Below are 16,871 nucleotides of genomic sequence, written 5' to 3'. Positions count from 1 at the left end.
AATGATTTTGATAAAATTTAAATAATTTTGATCAAATTAATAAAAAATATTTTGATATAATAGTATTGAAGATTTAAGATTCAAAAATTTAAGATTTAAATATAACTATATAATAACTATTTAATAGTTTCTACAACGCTTCTATAACTATTTTAAAGTATTTTTGCTCAACTTAAAATAATTTTGATGGATTTTAATTAATTTTTATTGAGTTAGTAAAGAGTTTTTTGATGTAATAATTTTATATATAATAATTTTGATTAAAATGAAATAATTACTAGAATAAAATTGAGATAAAAAGTATTTTGGATATAAAATATACGATGGGATGCCTATTTAACTTTTGTTTTTTTAAGAATCACCCTTTTGACGATTTGCAAAATTTATGGTGCCCTTTTGATTTTACACATGATTTTTTATTCCTTTTAATTGCAATAATACTAGAATGGCACTAGTGAAATCATTTGATTTATATTTTTTTTTTGCCTAATTCTGTCAAGTAATTTACTTAAATGATCCATTTGGCTCGTTTGATACGCCTGGTTGAGCTATTGTTCGGTTGGTCTACTCATCGAATTAGTCATTTAATCCACCTAATCTATTTGACTTAATTAAGTCATTAACTTAACTACCCTTGATCTATTGTCATCTCTTGACTAGTTTGACAGACCATATTACTTAACTAGATCACTCAACCCAATCCAACTTTATCGGTCGACCTAGCCAATTTGACATGACCAATCCACTTTGTTCAATTTTCTGGAACAGACCAATTTGTCGGGCTTCCACACCCCAAGCAATCCTAAAGCAACCAAATTATTTTTAGGCGTGCTATTTGAGCACAACGCAATTCAACCAGACCACCTCCTGCTTATTTCTAGTCTGTGTTATTTGTAGTTGTTGTAACAAGATATGTTATAAGGATCACTCGAAAAACAACCCATGGGCCACTCGCCTGCGCAAGCAGAAAATCAAATGGAAAATAAATATAGAGGGGGAAAAAAATATGACAACGAGAGAAACGAAGTCGTTTGCTGCGTCCATCGTCAAAACATTGAAAAATGGGTAACAACCAAGCATATATTTGTTTTACAGACTTGTATTAGGTTTTTAAATGCAGAAGGGAAAGGGGAAAACGATGTTCCAAGTGGAAAATTAATAGTCTCCTTGCTTCCGTTGTCACAAAAGCATCAAACGCGAACACTGCTGATGTTAAGATATGAACCTTCGAAGCAGATTTTGATTACTGTAAACGAACAGTTTTTGTGAGCACGCAATAAAAGATTACGACTAACTTTTTCTGTGCAAAGTAGTCTTCTTTAAACATAATTTAGCATTATGAAGGTTAAACAAACTACAAGGTTGGTGGTACCTTGCTGGCAATGTTGCTGGAGAGCCAATCAAGCCCTTCATACAACCCCTCACCAGACGTAGCGCAGGTGCTTTGTATGTACCTGGGGGAAAAAATGCACAAATCAGTCAGCAGAATAACAACTTCATTATTTTCTATAAATCATCTGCCAAGTATCTAGTAGATGTTTTTTTAGAAACAAGTACAAACAGCTGCTATAATCTTGGATCCAGATAAGATAAGATTAAGCAACCAGGTGTGGGCCCACATGTTCGACGCAGTTATTTCTAAAATTTTTACATGTGATCTGAATAAGCATTAGGCCACTTGGAAATTATTGATTTTATAGAGGCCATCAATGATCAACCTCTGGCTACATCTGCCCTATAAATCAAATTGATTTTCCTTCTATCCTATGCAGAGACATAGCAAGTGCTCTTATGTCAATGATTGACAATGAACTACAATTAGATGGACTTCCTATTCTAGATATCAACACTACCATCAAATTTCAGTAGGATCAGATGAATCAAACACGGGAGACATGATGTGCTTCCTCTGTTTCTTTTCTATCCATGGATCAATGATTACTCGAGAAGATACAATGAGTACCAACTAAAACTTGTAATCTTCTAATCAAATTACGAACCTGGGTTTCTGGAAAGCAGATTTCAAACCAACTTTCTTAACATTGAACAGACAATAATCCAACATACTTTAACCGTAAATAGGTAATTAATCCAAGTGATACTCCAACTAGAGAACACAGTGCAATCTAGCATGAGACATGTGCAATGAATATCCAATTCTGATTGCTAATAGCGGAGTATTGTTCAATCAACTCCGACAATTCAGCACTAAACGCTATAGGCCTAGATTATTCAATAACTCAACAATTAGAAAATTCAGCACACAACCTAATGCTACTTAACTTCAGTACAAGCATTCAACATAGGTATGCACCAAGGTTTTCAGAATCTCATTGCCTAAAAAATTGTGCACATTTCACATGCGAGATTTCAGTGCCTGATTTGAAATGTCAAATGTCAAGATTTTACAAGGATAAAGAGAAGATGAAGAGTCTGAATCGCATGGCTACAAAGTAATTGTTAAAAAAAATCATAGTATTTTACTGTTAATGTAGCAGAAAAGTAGTTCAAAAAACAATAGCTGAACAATGACACTTTACCAGTGTCGCTGACGTAGAGAATGAAGGCCAAGCTTATCAGTGATTTCAGCAGCATTCATTGCATTTGGAAGGTCTTGTTTGTTAGCAAACACGAGCAAGACAGCGTCCCTTAGTTCATCCTATCAGTACAGAACCCCAACCAATCAGATAAAAAAGTTCTAAAAAGGAAATTTTGCAGGTTTACTTAGCAACAAAGACAACTATGGAGCTTTCTACTTTAAACAAACTATTCAAAGGATCATATCAAGTCAAGAAAACTCAAAATATTTTTACTGTAGTAAAGTTTCTCTATCTTTGCTATTTATTTGTCAAAAATCAAACCTTATAGAAGAGTCCAGTAGATCCATACAAGAAAATTGCAAAGAAATGAATGATCTTATGAACACAATGGGAAGTTGTATATGATGAAATCTACTTATTTTTTTTTTCAGAATCTTATTACACAGAGACAGTAAATTTTATAAATCATGAGAGGTGGATGGTTACTAAAAGATTTACCTCATTAAGCATCCTGTGTAGTTCATCTCTTGCCTCAACAACACGATCTCGATCGTTGCTATCAACAACAAAAATAAGTCCTTGTGTGTTCTGGAAATAATGCCTCCATAGAGGTCTAATCTGTTGATGACCAGAATCATAAGTATTTAGGAATAGGGGAACAAGTAACAATTAACAGACTAATCATAGACGAAGAATCAAGCAAGTTAGACTAATCCCAGACAGAATCAAACAAGTTCCATAAAAACCCAGGACATCTAGGTCATATTTACTGTGACACGACCTTAGATATTGAATATTCTAATTTTTTTCTCATTACCCTAAGTGACATTAGGATACCATCATAAAACAGTTGTCAGCAAAAGAAAACAACTCATCAAACGCAAAGCAGTCATTTGGATATAAACAAAGTTGTCACCAAAAGGAAAAACTCATCCAAAGCAAAGAAATTGTTTGGATCAGAAGTGGTTTAGCATAAATGGGCCAATACCTTGTCCTGACCACCAACATCCCATACAGTGAAACTAATGTTCTTGTACTCAACAGTCTCCACATTGAATCCTGCATTAACATACCATTAGTTTAATTTTAACAATGCAATGTTATAGCAACAAGCTCAAACAGCTCAGAACAACAAAAACCTTTTAGACAATCGACAGTCATTAATACATAGAAACAAATATGTTCATATGGCAGTACTTAGTTGCACATTGACTGGCTATTAGTAAAGCTTGTTTTTAATGAACTCAATTATTATCTAATCAATCATCATGATATTGCCAAAAAAGTTGTGGAACGATTAATTTCCATTTGAAACCAAGAAAACATTATATTCAAATATAAAAGATAATAATAACAATAATAACTGGAACTACTAAGCATAATGAGTAGACTACCAACAACTATTAGTTCTCATAACAGAATCTAGACGTGCCAAAAAAAAAAAAAGGTGTCATTAATGCTTCTTCATATATTGGCAAAAGAGAACTAAGATCCACTGAAACAAAAACTTTGAAAAGTTTGTTTCATACAAGTGCCAGAAATTGCCTTGAAAGAAGCATATGCCATAAATTAGGTCTATGTCCCAAGGTTGCTACTGTTTTTTGATGGAAATTTCCTAAGAGTTCATTTGAACAAGAGCACTAAAAACTAAAATGGTTGCATAACAATTCTTTTCCTCATAAAATTCTTATACTCCTTTAACAAAGGGAATCAACCGTTCTAATACGTAGGAAAAAGTGGATGGTAGCAATACAAACTAATAAACACAAATCTCAAGGTGTGCTCCAGGTAGCTAGAAGAATAATCATAGAAGATAAACCTCCTAATCATGTTTTAACTCTGTTGCCATGAAATGTAAACCCCATTTGGTTTGAACTTTTAGTAGATTGTGTTGGGTAACCTAGCTTGTGAAGGGGATCATGACATTGTACCTACTATACATTGTCGCTTGGATAAATTTGACTTTGACTTGGTACACCTATCTAACTCTTATCTTCAGTTTATTCCATGCTAGGATTGAACTTATGCACCAATCTCATGTACAAGGGTCAAGTTCAAGAGATGATGTAGCAGCTTGGAAGACAAAAATATCAGGCAGAAATCAATTGAAGAATCTAATGCTCAAGGTGCCCATATATTTGAAGTCTCAAGTTTATCTGCTACCAAGTGACATTTTGAATGAGCTGAAGTTCTCAGCCTTCAAGGAAGTTGCACTAGGTTGGAAATGTAGAATTGTGGTAGGTTAAGATGTGAAGCTGTTTTACCTATCACCAATTGGTGATGCTGCTGATGTATCAAATGACTAGCAGTTTGAATCTTCCCTCCCTTATATACATATTGCTACTATAATAGGGATGGATATAGAGAATGCAGAAAAATATTAAAATTTAAAAACAGAAAAGATGGTCCCTTGTGCATGACAAGGGATGGCAAATCCAGGGGAGAGTTCCTTAACTAGAGCTCATCCAGTGATCGAATCCCTCATTCCCCCTCCATCCTTTTTACTTAAGATCTAAACTCCATTTGACAGCATTTTAATTTAATTTTTACAGCTTGTTTAATTGTTCATGATTAATTCACTGCAACCCTGTACACATCTTATCTCCTATGGCGATGTTTTGAGCATGGATGTAAGAATTGCAATGGATTTTGTTCATATTTCATTCCTTACTCTTATATTGAGGTTGTTTGTTTAGATTCTGATTAGACTTTCATGATATAGATTCTATATCCCTATTTGTCCTACTTTGTTGCGACTACATTATACTATTCTTCACAAGTTATAGCCGCTGGGTAAATACTTCACAGGATAAATAAATTAGGTAAAAGACCAATCCCGTTCCTAAACAAATCTAGCAACCACCACTCAATCAAATGATAGAAAAGACAACAACTGCGAGCGATGAGGAATAATGCTCACCGATTGTTGGAATGGTGGTTACAATCTCTCCAAGCTTGAGCTTGTACAGGATGGTCGTCTTACCGGCAGCATCAAGCCCGACCATCAGGATTCTCATCTCCTTCTTCGCAAACAGGCGGCTAAACAGCTTCGCGAAAGTAAGCCCCATTGTTCCTCACCTATCATATTTAATAAATAAATAATCAATAAATCGTAAAATAAAGCAATAACACACGGATCGAAGATCCAACAACAAAGGCCACAGATCTGGAGCAGAATAAGATATGGAGTTGAAATTTGATACAAAACCCCCCAAAAAATTAAAGATCGAGACGAGGAAGGCTTCGAAAATACAAGATCTGAACGAATCCGATTCCGATCAAAGAGTCGCTGCGGGAAAAGTTAGATCAATCTAATATATTAAGCCGGAAGCAGCAGATCAGGCATACCGTGAACTAAGACAACGGAGATCGAGAGGAAAAGGAGAGATCAGGATCACCTGCGAAGCAACGTAGGTAGATTGGAGGAGACGAGGACGAGAGAGGTCTTCGCTTCTCTGCTACGCGTGGAGAAAAATAATAACGTGGGAGTCAATAAATACCGGCCGAATAAATAGTCAAAGCCACCGACCGATACGAAGCGAAAGCGGCCACGTCATTGTTGGGGTGGGTACGGGTTCGGATCGGTTGGGATTTTTCTTTTAGCAAATAGATTCGATCCGATTTCATTTGGAAGATATGAAATATCTCAAATGTGAATGGAATGGAAACCAATTTTTTAAAAAAGAAAAACGAAAAAAAAATTAAAACCTCTCCCTTTCTTTCTGTTTATCTTCCTAATTGAGATATGTAATATTAGTTCGCTTCAATGTTGATTCAGCAATGTTGTTTGTCCCTCGTATTTATTTGTTTCTCAGGTATATATATTTAAATTTAAGATATAATATTTACGGTTTAGGTTTGAATCGATCGAGGACTGGCTTAAGGTATAATATTTAGTCAAGTGTCGGAGACGTCGATTATCCGGCGGTAGTGGTGGAGCAGGTGGTAAGCATAGAGACGTATGCTGATTTCCATTTCCGAGGTTCCGGATTCGAATCATCTTAGTAATATGTATTTGTTGACTGAGGTGCTGTTTCGATTCGAATCATCTTAGCAACATGTATTTGTTAGCTGATATGTTGTTTCGGCAGTAGGCTCTCATCAACATAGTAGCACCGTGCCTTCAAAAAATCTCTTAGAAAGTTTTTTGTTATGAGACCGTTTTGACGAGTGGTACCGGTCACTATAAAAAGTTTATCCAATATAATTTTTTTTGCCCTGGGACATAGTTGAATTAGTTACGATGAAGCAGACTTACATAAAAAGACAAGGATTCGAATCTTGATAAAGCCGAGCAATATCCTCCTCTGTCGTGATCAACATAATTGAGTTGGTTACGACGAAACAGACTTACATAAAAGAACAATGGTTCGAATCTCGACGAAGTCAAGCAATACTCTCCTCTGTCGTGACCAATATAGCTGAGTTGGTTACGACAGAACAAACTTACAAAAAAGATAAGGGTTCGAATCTCGACAAAGTCGAACAATACCTTCCTCCGTCGTGACCAACTGTAACTGTAGTTTCTCGATTTATCTCCTCACAGATAATCGTGGAATCGATTGTGTGGAACCGGTAGGATGACGGATTCCATGTTTTATAAAAGAAAAGATATAATATTTAAGTTAAATAAAATTAAAAAAAAATTGTACTAAATGCTCAGCGAGATGTGTAATATATCATTCTCCTAAATATATAATTATTCGACACTTGGAGAAATTATAGGAAATAAATGAGAATGAGGGTGAAAGCGTCTTAATCATGCTGAAAGAAACAAGATCACTAGTAATAGCTGTTAGCATCAAGTACAAAAAAAGTATGTCAAATTCTTAGTCGAACTCATGTTAAATATTGCAAAGACATCGCCGGGGATCCATACCATGGATGAAATATGGGATGGAGAAATTGAGTCCAGAGCAGAGAATGAAATTTAAAAACAAAGCAAAGGATGCACAACCTCTGGAACTAGATCCTAATGTTGCGGCGATGGATTCTAGCCTTCTCAGCATCGATGATGGACTCCACAAGCTTCACTGCATCGTCGAGCTTCCCTTCAGCATTTGTGACAACATAGTCAAATTCTTTCATATGCTTAACCTCTTCTCTAGCAGTTGCAACTCTAACAAGAAGCATTTCTGCGGTTTCGGTCTTCCGAGATACGAGCCTCTTGACTAATGCTTCTTCACTCTCTGCAACTAGGAAGATGAAGACTGCTGAATCACCCAGTACTGACCTCAATGTAGCAGCACCTTGTATATCCACCCTCAATACAATGTCAAACCCTTTAGCCAGGTAATCGCGAATCTGAAAATTGACATAGCGAATTAACAGAAGCAAGATTTGCGTGAGAAAAAAAAATGCTTACTGGACAAACAAACAAGGCTTGTGCGAAAAATCACTTTAATCCAAACCAGGGAAATAGATTTTTTTTGTCTAAAAAACGGTTATTAAAATGCAGTGTGAAAAATAATTTAGCATACAACTCAAGGCACAGTGACAGCTGATAGAACTTCAAAACAAGTGCCCACCTGCTTCTTAGGAATTCCTTTGTAATCCCCATAAACAATAGCATGTTCTAAAAGCTCATCCCTTTCAATCATCAAAAGAAATTCCTCTTTGCTGACAAAATAGTAGTCCTTTCCGTCAACTTCACCTGGTCGTTGCGGACGGCTGGTTGCCGTAACAACAAAATGAAGCCCATCCCGAACTTCAAGTAGCCTCTGTGAAAATGAGAACCAGTAAGGACTGATAATATTCATCTTTAAAATCACTATATTTCCTAAGTAGATAACTAAACCATACAACCTAATAAACAAAGTGGATTTCTTGTTCAGTTATATATTTAGGATTTCAAACTGCAGCACAAACATAGAGAGACCCAAAAAGGCATAAAAAATAAGATATTCCTAATTATTTCTATATCATAAATCAAATAAATTTAGTTAAAAGTGATTGATACAAACAAAAAAAACATTAGAATTTGGCCAAGTAGGTGTGCCGAAAGATTGGTAACTAAATGACAACTCTTCCACTAGGAACATGTAGTTAACGTATGTCCGTTCCAAATTTATCTTCTGAACTCTTCTTATCATTTTCATAAAGAATAGTCTAGTGCATGAAGTTCCCACTAGTGCGGAGTCTTAGGGAAGGGTCGGACCACATTGGATATATTGTACGCAGCCTTACCTTGCATTTTACAAGAGACTATTTCCGTAACTTGAACCCCGAGACCTCAAGGTCATATGGTAGAACTTTACCGTTGCGCCAAAGCTCCCCTTCTTCTTATCATTTTCGTAGCTATGAAAAACATGTAAACCTATGATTCAACTACTTTTCTGTTTATATGGTTTACTAGAAAGATTTCAGGGGTACGCTCTTCACTTCAATCTGTGAAGATGAAATATATTTATGCCAATGCATGTCTTGCAACTGACATTGTCACCATTAGTTGTTAGATTCAGTATAAATCCAATAAAGTGAAGCAGATATTTTTCTAAGTATGCAGTTGTCATTAGTTGTGAAAATGTTTGTCATTATGTCTGAGTAGGACAGAAAGTTATAACAGGATGTTTCCTGAACTAAAATAATGAAAATGGTAACTCAAATGTTACAACAAAGATGGAAAATAGCACTATGCCAAAGCAACAAATAATAATTTGCCATAACTAGCAGCTGAACAGAAAACTAAACTTAGTGATATCAACAACCCTATAAAGAAAAATAGAAAATTGGTCTTCATTTTTTAAATCCAAATTCTTTAAATTGGTGCATGTGTCATCCAACTCTTATCATTTGTCTAAACTCCCCAGATCTCTTAGACTCTTAAACTCATATATATATATATATATAAGACATTGGAAGCACTGTTACGATAACGGCATACAATTTAAGCTAAAGAATGAATTGCAAAAGCACTGTTTATAGTTGACAAAGCAAAGAAGATTCTTACTTTGATAACTGCATCTTTACCAACACCACTCGGTCCACTAATAACAAGAATTAAGGGATTTGGCGGTGGAGAAAAAGGACCAGAACTGAAAGGTGAACCTAGCATGGCTTCAAGCCGCTTGAACCAGCCAGCCTACCAATGAGTTAATATCACAGTTTCAGAATGTGAACAAACATGCAAGAAAGAGAAATAAAAGGAAAAATAAAAACGACACATGACCTTAAACAAGCATATGCAGGAATTTCCATAATTCATTGTTGTTTAGTGACATAGTTTGACGCATGCTGATTCTACAACATACACTATCGGATATTAGTAGCAGCCACATTACCCAATTTGTTTACAACTTCTACCCAAATTCACTAGTCAGTACAGAAAACTTTCTAAATTGGAGGAAAACCTGCATGGGATGCATTAGCTTCTAATTGAATGTTTAAGCAAGCGAAAACCTTCAGCAGAACACCAGTTTCCTAATCTAAAGTGATTAACCCAGCCATTGCTACCTAGAATCAGCAAGCTAAAATATTTCTTTCGAAATTATACAATTATCACTTCCTAAACTCTCTTTAGCTTTCAACTATGCCAACATTCAACCAGAGATATAAATGAACAAACGAAACAACTGGGATCGCACATGGAATTGTCATCATCACGACCGCTAAGCCTTCCAACCAACAAACCTATATCTTCAGAACCTATTTCCTGAATCATTCTCCAATCAAAGGTTATAAAACTCTTGTCAGTAGACTAACACTGCGCTTCCAGAACACACTTCTTATCAATACGAGGAAACGCGTAACACCAAAACAAAGCATCATCCAAACGCCTACACTGCAAAGAAGAGAAAACAGTAAAAGGGATCTAGAACGAGGGTCGAAGGAAACTCAGAACCCTAACCTTATCGGCAGTGGAAGGAGGAAGAGGAACAAATGGAGTGCGTTTGGCTTCCTCTGCGGGGGAGGACAAGGACATGAGCAGAGACCTGAAGCCCTCCCTACGTCTATCAAAGAACCCCAACCGGCTCTGGACGATGTTCCTCGAGACAGCGGGAGGGGAGATAGGCCGAGGAAGACCGGAGAATGGAGCGGTCTGCGATCGAGCAAGGGAGGGGAGGAGCCTCCGAAAGATCATGGAGCAGGGACGAGCGGCGGTGGAGAGCGGCGTTCGCGTCGGCGGGGGACCGAAGTGGTGAAGCGGCCCCATTAGGAATCGAGCTTTCTCCACGCCGCATTTGTCCGGAAATAGAAGAGGAAAGAACCAAAAAAAAGGGGGAAAAAGTATTAGATTCATTGCGGGATGGAAAAGACCAAGCAAAGAATATATGAAAGAAAAATAAATAAATAAATAAAAGGATTTTTTTATTGAATGACGTATCTTATATTAATTTTTTATTAAAAAACTGTCTAGATCTCTTATAAAAATGATATGACTGTGTCCTTATTACAATTCTTATTATTATCTTATATATATCCCATTAAAATTTTAAATTGATAGGATATATTATAATAATTAAAAAATCATGATTATTATGATATAAATATTAAATTTTAAATTTTAAAAAAAATTATAATTTTTAATTCGGATTGAATGATGAGATACATAATATATATCAAATCAAAGATCTAAAATTAATTAATTAGAGATGGAACTCATAACTAGCTTATTTATTTATGTGCAAAAAAATATCATTTAAAATCTTGTTGAATATTATGAATAATTTTAGTCTTGAAATTTTTTTCATGATATAACAACTATAAAACTGTAACGGTTATAATTATATATTACCTATAGAATCATAATTGTTATAACTAGTAATTCAATTGTAATAGTTATAAAATTATAATTATAATGTCTGTTTTAATGGAAGATAAGATAATAATGATAATAGTATTAAATGATAATTGTGTTATTTTATAGGAGGAATAAAAAATTAACATAGACAGTTACTACAAAATAGGATAATAATGATAATAATAATGAATGATGAGGGCATCTACAAAGTTCGTAGCATGTTAATAACCACCTTAATCTCTATCCACATGACGTGGAGGAGTGGTGGACCCCATACGATAATTTCAAAGGTTTAAACGCGTTCATAATAGTAAAGGTGGGTCTCACATATTTTTTTTTATTTTTTTAAATGTTAATAACACTCAGCGTTGCATATGCTCTAATAAGAGGATGAGCAATTCTTTGATTTAAAAAAAATCAACGCATAGCGCCCCCTCAAAATTTGATAAAAAAGAGCATTTTTTTTTTTACTTTTGTACCAAAAAAACAGACAGTAAATTTTGCTTTACTCCCAGACTTTTAAGAAATTTACTCATAAACTTTTACCACTTTTTAAAATTAGGCTCTCTAGTTTTATTATTATCATTTTACCTTTTACACTCAATTAATGAAAGATAAATATAAATTGGAGAAATTTTCACTTGCTCCTTGAAATGAACGTTATTTTAGGGGTTCATAGTTTTTTAAATCATAATTTATCCTCCCAAATTTAATATGTTATTCAATTTTATCCAACATTTTAACACCATTAAGTATTTAATTTAAACGTTAATCAATAATAACTTTTTTTTATAGAAATAATATAATTTATTTTCATGTTCAATGTGATGAAAAAGAGACATTAACTTAGTTAATAAACATCATACATGACCTCTCGTCCTCTAATTGTTAATGGAGAAGGTGTTTTTTTACGTTCCGGACATAATTGAGTTGATTATTATGAGATAAATTTATTGAAGTGGACAAGAATCAAATCTGGACGAAATTGTTGAGTGGATTTTATCTTTTGTTGAAATTAATGGAGGAGGTGTTTTAACATTCTTTAATTTTTAGAGGACATTTTTAAAATGAATTAAACTTAGGGTTGTTTTTTTAAACAAAAATTCCTTTCCTAACAGGGGGAGGTTTTTTGAAATTCAAGGACTTCAATGCAATTTTCCTCTTCTTCTATTTATCCCACCACCGTCGTCACTGCGAGTCAATATATCGCCGCGGAAAGGCCGCAGCGAGAGGAGTGATCGAGAAGAGCGCGCACCGGCCAAACGAATCCAGAGGCCGCTTTCCCTAATTAGAAGCGACAACCGAGAGACATGAGCTGGGAAGACTGGTTCGGATCCCCAACACCGTGGAAGAGCGAGAGGAAGAGGGAACCGAAGATCAATTTCTTGCGAGTTCGAGTGTTTCTGACCTAAAATTTGGATCTGGGTCGAAAAAATTGTTTCCTGTTGGGATGGAAATGTCCCAACTGAAGCGCCTCTACACGGTTTGGAAAGGAAACAATGTAAGTAATTCTCCCCCCTTTTGGTTATTGCGAAATCAATCCACGGTATCCACGATTGCAACGAAGAATTAGGTTTAGATCGTTTTGTTCGACAATTTCTGCATCATATTTCATTGATTGCCGATTCTTAAGACCGCTTTGGATGATTGGCCATGATTCATATAAAACACCATTTTCTTTGCCTTCAACAAAACCTTAGCAAATCTTTATAAACGATGTAGAATTGCTATATGGTAATCATTTATGATAGATTGCAAAAATTTTGCGACTACCGATCCAAATTGCTGCAGTTTTCTTCCTAATGTTTTTTTTTTCTGTTTCTCAGAGATTCTTCTGTGGTGGGAGGCTGATATTTGGTCCAGATGTTGCTTCACTTTTTCTGACTATGTTTCTAGTTGCTGCTCCATCAATTGCATTTTGCTCTCAAGCAATTGTTAAAATCCATAAACATGAAGAGATTGGCAGCAACGACCATAATCAAATACTTGGATTTCCAGCAGTGATAGTTGCAATGCTGGTCACAGTAGCGGTGAGTCATAGATTATGAAATTGCACCTATATATTCAGATAAACACTTGAATTAGAGCACATCGATTTGTCATGCAGGATTTGTGTTTTCTTGTAATGACTTCTAGCAGAGATCCAGGAATACTACCTAGAAATCCTAGAGCACCTGATTCTGCAGCGTTTGATTTTACCCCTCGCTCAATGGAATGGATCAGTCAGGCAACTCCAAACATCAGGTTACCACGGATGAAAGATGTTAATGTCAACGGTTTCAATGTAAGAGTTAAGTTTTGCGACACATGTTTATTCTATCGCCCGCCCCGCGCTTCGCATTGCTCGATCTGCAACAATTGCGTTCAAAAGTTTGATCACCATTGTCCATGGGTTGGTCAGTGCATTGGTTTAGTAAGTATCCTACACATTTTCAGGCTTCAAAGCAAATATGCCAATTACTGAAAGGAGCTAGTGCCCATCTTTTAGTATTTTGTTTTTGAGTTTGAGCAACTCCTCTTAAATATGCAGCGCAACTATCGGTCCTTCTTCTTGTTTATCTCATCAGCAACCTTTCTATGTATCTATGTCTTCACTTTCTCATGGTTAAACATACTGGGAGAAAGAAAAAATTATGAGAATTCTATCTGGAAGTCTATGAGAGGCGAGATTGTATCGCTTATTCTCATCATTTATACCTTCTTATCGGTTTGGTTCGTGGGTGGATTGACAGCATTCCATCTCTACTTACTCAGCACCAATCAGGTAGTTCTCCAAGCTTCATGACCATAATTGTGTTTTTCACATTTTGACCTTGTATGTAAGATTTCATATTTGAGTATGAATATGCAGATTGAGTCTGTTTCTGCATTCAGATTCCTAATCCTTTTACTGTTAACTGAACAGCTACTTGTTTCCTTTTCTCCAGACGACATACGAGAACTTCCGTAATCGCTATGATAAGAAGGAGAATCCATATAACAAAGGCTTGTTTGGAAATTTTAAAGATGTCTTCTTCTCAAAGATTCCTCCTTCCTTGAATGACTTCCGGGCATGGGTACTCCAGGATGCCATCCCTGACACTGCTTCTCCAGATGGTTTGCTAGAAATTGTTGGCTCAAAGGAGAAAGTTGACTTAGAGATGGGCAAAATCAACGAATTTGACGGCATAAAGTCCATTCCGAGCATATTGCAAAACTCGGATTGTTCTGAAATTGAGGACAATTATCTGCAGAAAGGAAAACTCGAAGATGATTCATCATATCGATTAGCTTTTGCTGGTAATCAGGAACCTATAGAAGAAGAACCTGTTTACACCAAGCAAAGCTGCACAAAAGCAGATGGATTGACTATGGATGAAAGGATTGATGAAGAAAGTAGATCAAATAAGAGTCCATGTCATCCTGATCACGACGATGACGGTCGTTTCCTAAGGAAATAAGGTATGAGCTTGAAATGCTATATAATTTATCCTTCTTGAGCTTTATGTTATACACATGAATCAGAACTAATAAGGACTAAAACCCATTGCATATTCATCAACTACATAAATCTAAAAAATGCATAGAAATGAACAAATATTCTTGTTCAGTTTAGCAAGATACAGATGCTAATAAACGACAAACCATATCTCATGAATAAAGGATTACTTATTTTCTCCTATAATTTTTTTGGAGCTTATGTTCTGCAACTTGATTTTGCAGGAATACTTTCTTAGCTTTTTGGAAGTTAGGGTGTGAGCACCACGTATTGGAAGAGAGGCATTGCTCATATTTTTTGCTCAACAAGAAACGTTTGTCATTCTTCAGTATTTTCCATGTTCAGTCTCCTTCTGATTGTATTTTTATACGGCTCAACAAAGGAAGAATGTACTTTGGTGTTCTGAAGCCTGAGAGTAATTTGGTTCTGAAGTAGTAAAGGCTTTTAGTTTTGAGCAAAGTGGAAGATTTTTTTTTTATACTGTTATTTTTATCACTTATTTGAACTGTACATAAGCTAAAACTTTGTTCTTGTTGCGCCATCGATAAGAATCAAATTACGGTTTATTCCATTATTTTAGGTCATCATGATCTGACTTGATGAATGGTTTTTAAATTTCTTTTCAGAAGTTTTTAAGGGATGAAGCTTTATCATCTTGAGCAAAAAAGAGTAACATTGGAATCATGAGACTCTCAAGACATAACTAGCCATTAAATACTTTCGATCACAAATATTTGATTGACTTTTTCAAGTCAAAACTACCATCTAAAATTAGATTAATGATCTAGAAGGCAATGGGAGTTTATTTTGGATCTTGGAATTTAAATTTGACAAAGACATTGACTATAAATCACTTTTGATCTAAAATTATTTAATAAAGACATCGACAATGAACGATCGAACTAAATTGTTTTAATCCGAATACGAGGGATGGGTCATGTCAATTGCTATGCTAGATCTGTTTTCCTTAGTCAGGTCAGCTTATAATTGATCAATACACTTTCATCGAATGGAGGGTCTCTTCGGGACATAATTGATTTTACAAGGGATAACACGCATAAATGGCTCGCTAAGAGTTATCCCGATGAGCTCCCTCCGATGTCTTAAGTCATCATGGAACCCCAAATTAATATAATAAAAATACGAAATGAAGTAAAAAATGATAGTAGATGAGAGCCCAAAATAATATAATAGAAAGACGAAATGGAGTAAAGAATGATAGTAGATAATAATATCATATGATCCTTTGGAGAGTTCTCTCCTTTTATCTTATATAAGAAGAGAAACTCAAAAGACACTTCTTTAAAGAGTATCCTTGTAATCACCGTGTCCCTTCGTGTTAATGACCGTTGCATCCTTTCATGTTGGTAATTATTGTGTCCCTTTGCAAGTCAAGAGGTCGACAACTAGAGAAGTGTTAGAAAGTCAACAAGTCAAGTCAGAGTGCTCAACAAATCGAATCGACTTGGTCGGCCAGTCAGAGATTATTGACATGCTATATGAAATCTATATTGATCAAGTCCTAAATTATGCTACATGACCCTGATCCGGTCCTGTCACATGGCCTATGTCATCTCCACCGCATCATAAAGTATCGATCCTCAAATTCTTAGGGTTCATATTTTCATTTGGAATGAAATTTTGATAAGGGCATAACTATCAAATAGAAATAGTACATGATATAGGCAAGAATTAAAGCTGTGGCGCTCATTTGATGGTCTTCTAGCAATAGAAAAGCTAGAAGTAAGAGCACGAGTAAATTCATCGTGGATGCAACCATGATCGTACAGCATAATTTTGATTAACGAAAGACCATTAAAATATTTTGTTTAAAAAAAAGGCCTTAATGACCCATTGGTCAAAATCAAGAAGGATACTAGGAGCACCGAGAATGCAATGGATCTTGTATTATCATTTTGGTGACTTAAGACATTTTTTGAAAAATACTTTGATGGCTTTTAGTTGTTAAAATTTAACAAAAAAAAAATGAAATGAAGAGAAGAGGATAAATGAATTTATGCGAACGTTATGAATAAATCGGTAATTGTATAGTCTTTTTTTTTTGAATTCAAAAAAAATAGTATGTTACTAATCTTTCCATACAAGGATAATA

The 16,871-nt window shown here is 35.3% G+C and overlaps 3 protein-coding genes across 4 annotated transcripts; 1 reads left to right on the top strand and 2 right to left on the bottom strand.

Annotated features, from left to right (window-relative positions):
• Positions 1–962: 962 nt before the first annotated feature.
• LOC141835831 (ADP-ribosylation factor 1) lies at positions 963–6,019 on the bottom strand. 2 transcript variants are annotated; one of them, XM_074723208.1, is made up of 7 exons: positions 5,939–6,019; positions 5,461–5,618; positions 3,529–3,599; positions 3,039–3,158; positions 2,541–2,659; positions 1,373–1,454; positions 963–1,246 (listed from the first exon to the last, which is right to left on the bottom strand). In XM_074723208.1, exons 2-7 carry the CDS (start codon positions 5,606–5,608, stop codon positions 1,244–1,246), a joined length of 543 nt encoding a protein of 180 aa, XP_074579309.1. In that variant the 5' UTR covers positions 5,609–5,618; positions 5,939–6,019; the 3' UTR covers positions 963–1,243. The 2 variants fall into 2 exon arrangements, with proteins under 2 accessions (XP_074579309.1, XP_074579310.1); XM_074723209.1 differs by having other exon boundaries at positions 5,889–5,998.
• A 1,289-nt stretch (positions 6,020–7,308) lies between these two features.
• Positions 7,309–10,705, bottom strand: LOC141836489 (guanylate kinase 2, chloroplastic/mitochondrial-like). The gene is made up of 4 exons (XM_074723994.1): positions 10,387–10,705; positions 9,490–9,621; positions 8,069–8,260; positions 7,309–7,844 (listed from the first exon to the last, which is right to left on the bottom strand). Exons 1-4 carry the CDS (start codon positions 10,690–10,692, stop codon positions 7,506–7,508), a joined length of 969 nt encoding a protein of 322 aa, XP_074580095.1. The 5' UTR covers positions 10,693–10,705; the 3' UTR covers positions 7,309–7,505.
• Positions 10,706–12,506: 1,801 nt separating this feature from the next.
• Positions 12,507–15,318, top strand: LOC141835769 (putative protein S-acyltransferase 1). Its single transcript, XM_074723142.1, has 6 exons — positions 12,507–12,781; positions 13,107–13,310; positions 13,388–13,693; positions 13,811–14,044; positions 14,208–14,721; positions 14,983–15,318. Exons 1-5 carry the CDS (start codon positions 12,731–12,733, stop codon positions 14,718–14,720), a joined length of 1,308 nt encoding a protein of 435 aa, XP_074579243.1. The 5' UTR covers positions 12,507–12,730; the 3' UTR covers position 14,721; positions 14,983–15,318.
• Positions 15,319–16,871: the final 1,553 nt, after the last annotated feature.

The sequence above is a fragment of the Curcuma longa genome, chromosome 10, assembly GCF_044706935.1.
Source record: "Curcuma longa cultivar G26 ecotype Majalengka, Jawa Barat chromosome 10, ITB_CL_G26_1.1, whole genome shotgun sequence".
Lineage (NCBI taxonomy): Eukaryota > Viridiplantae > Streptophyta > Magnoliopsida > Zingiberales > Zingiberaceae > Curcuma > Curcuma longa.
The sequence above is the reverse complement of the archived record's forward strand: the minus strand, read 5'-3'. Positions and strand labels throughout refer to the sequence as shown.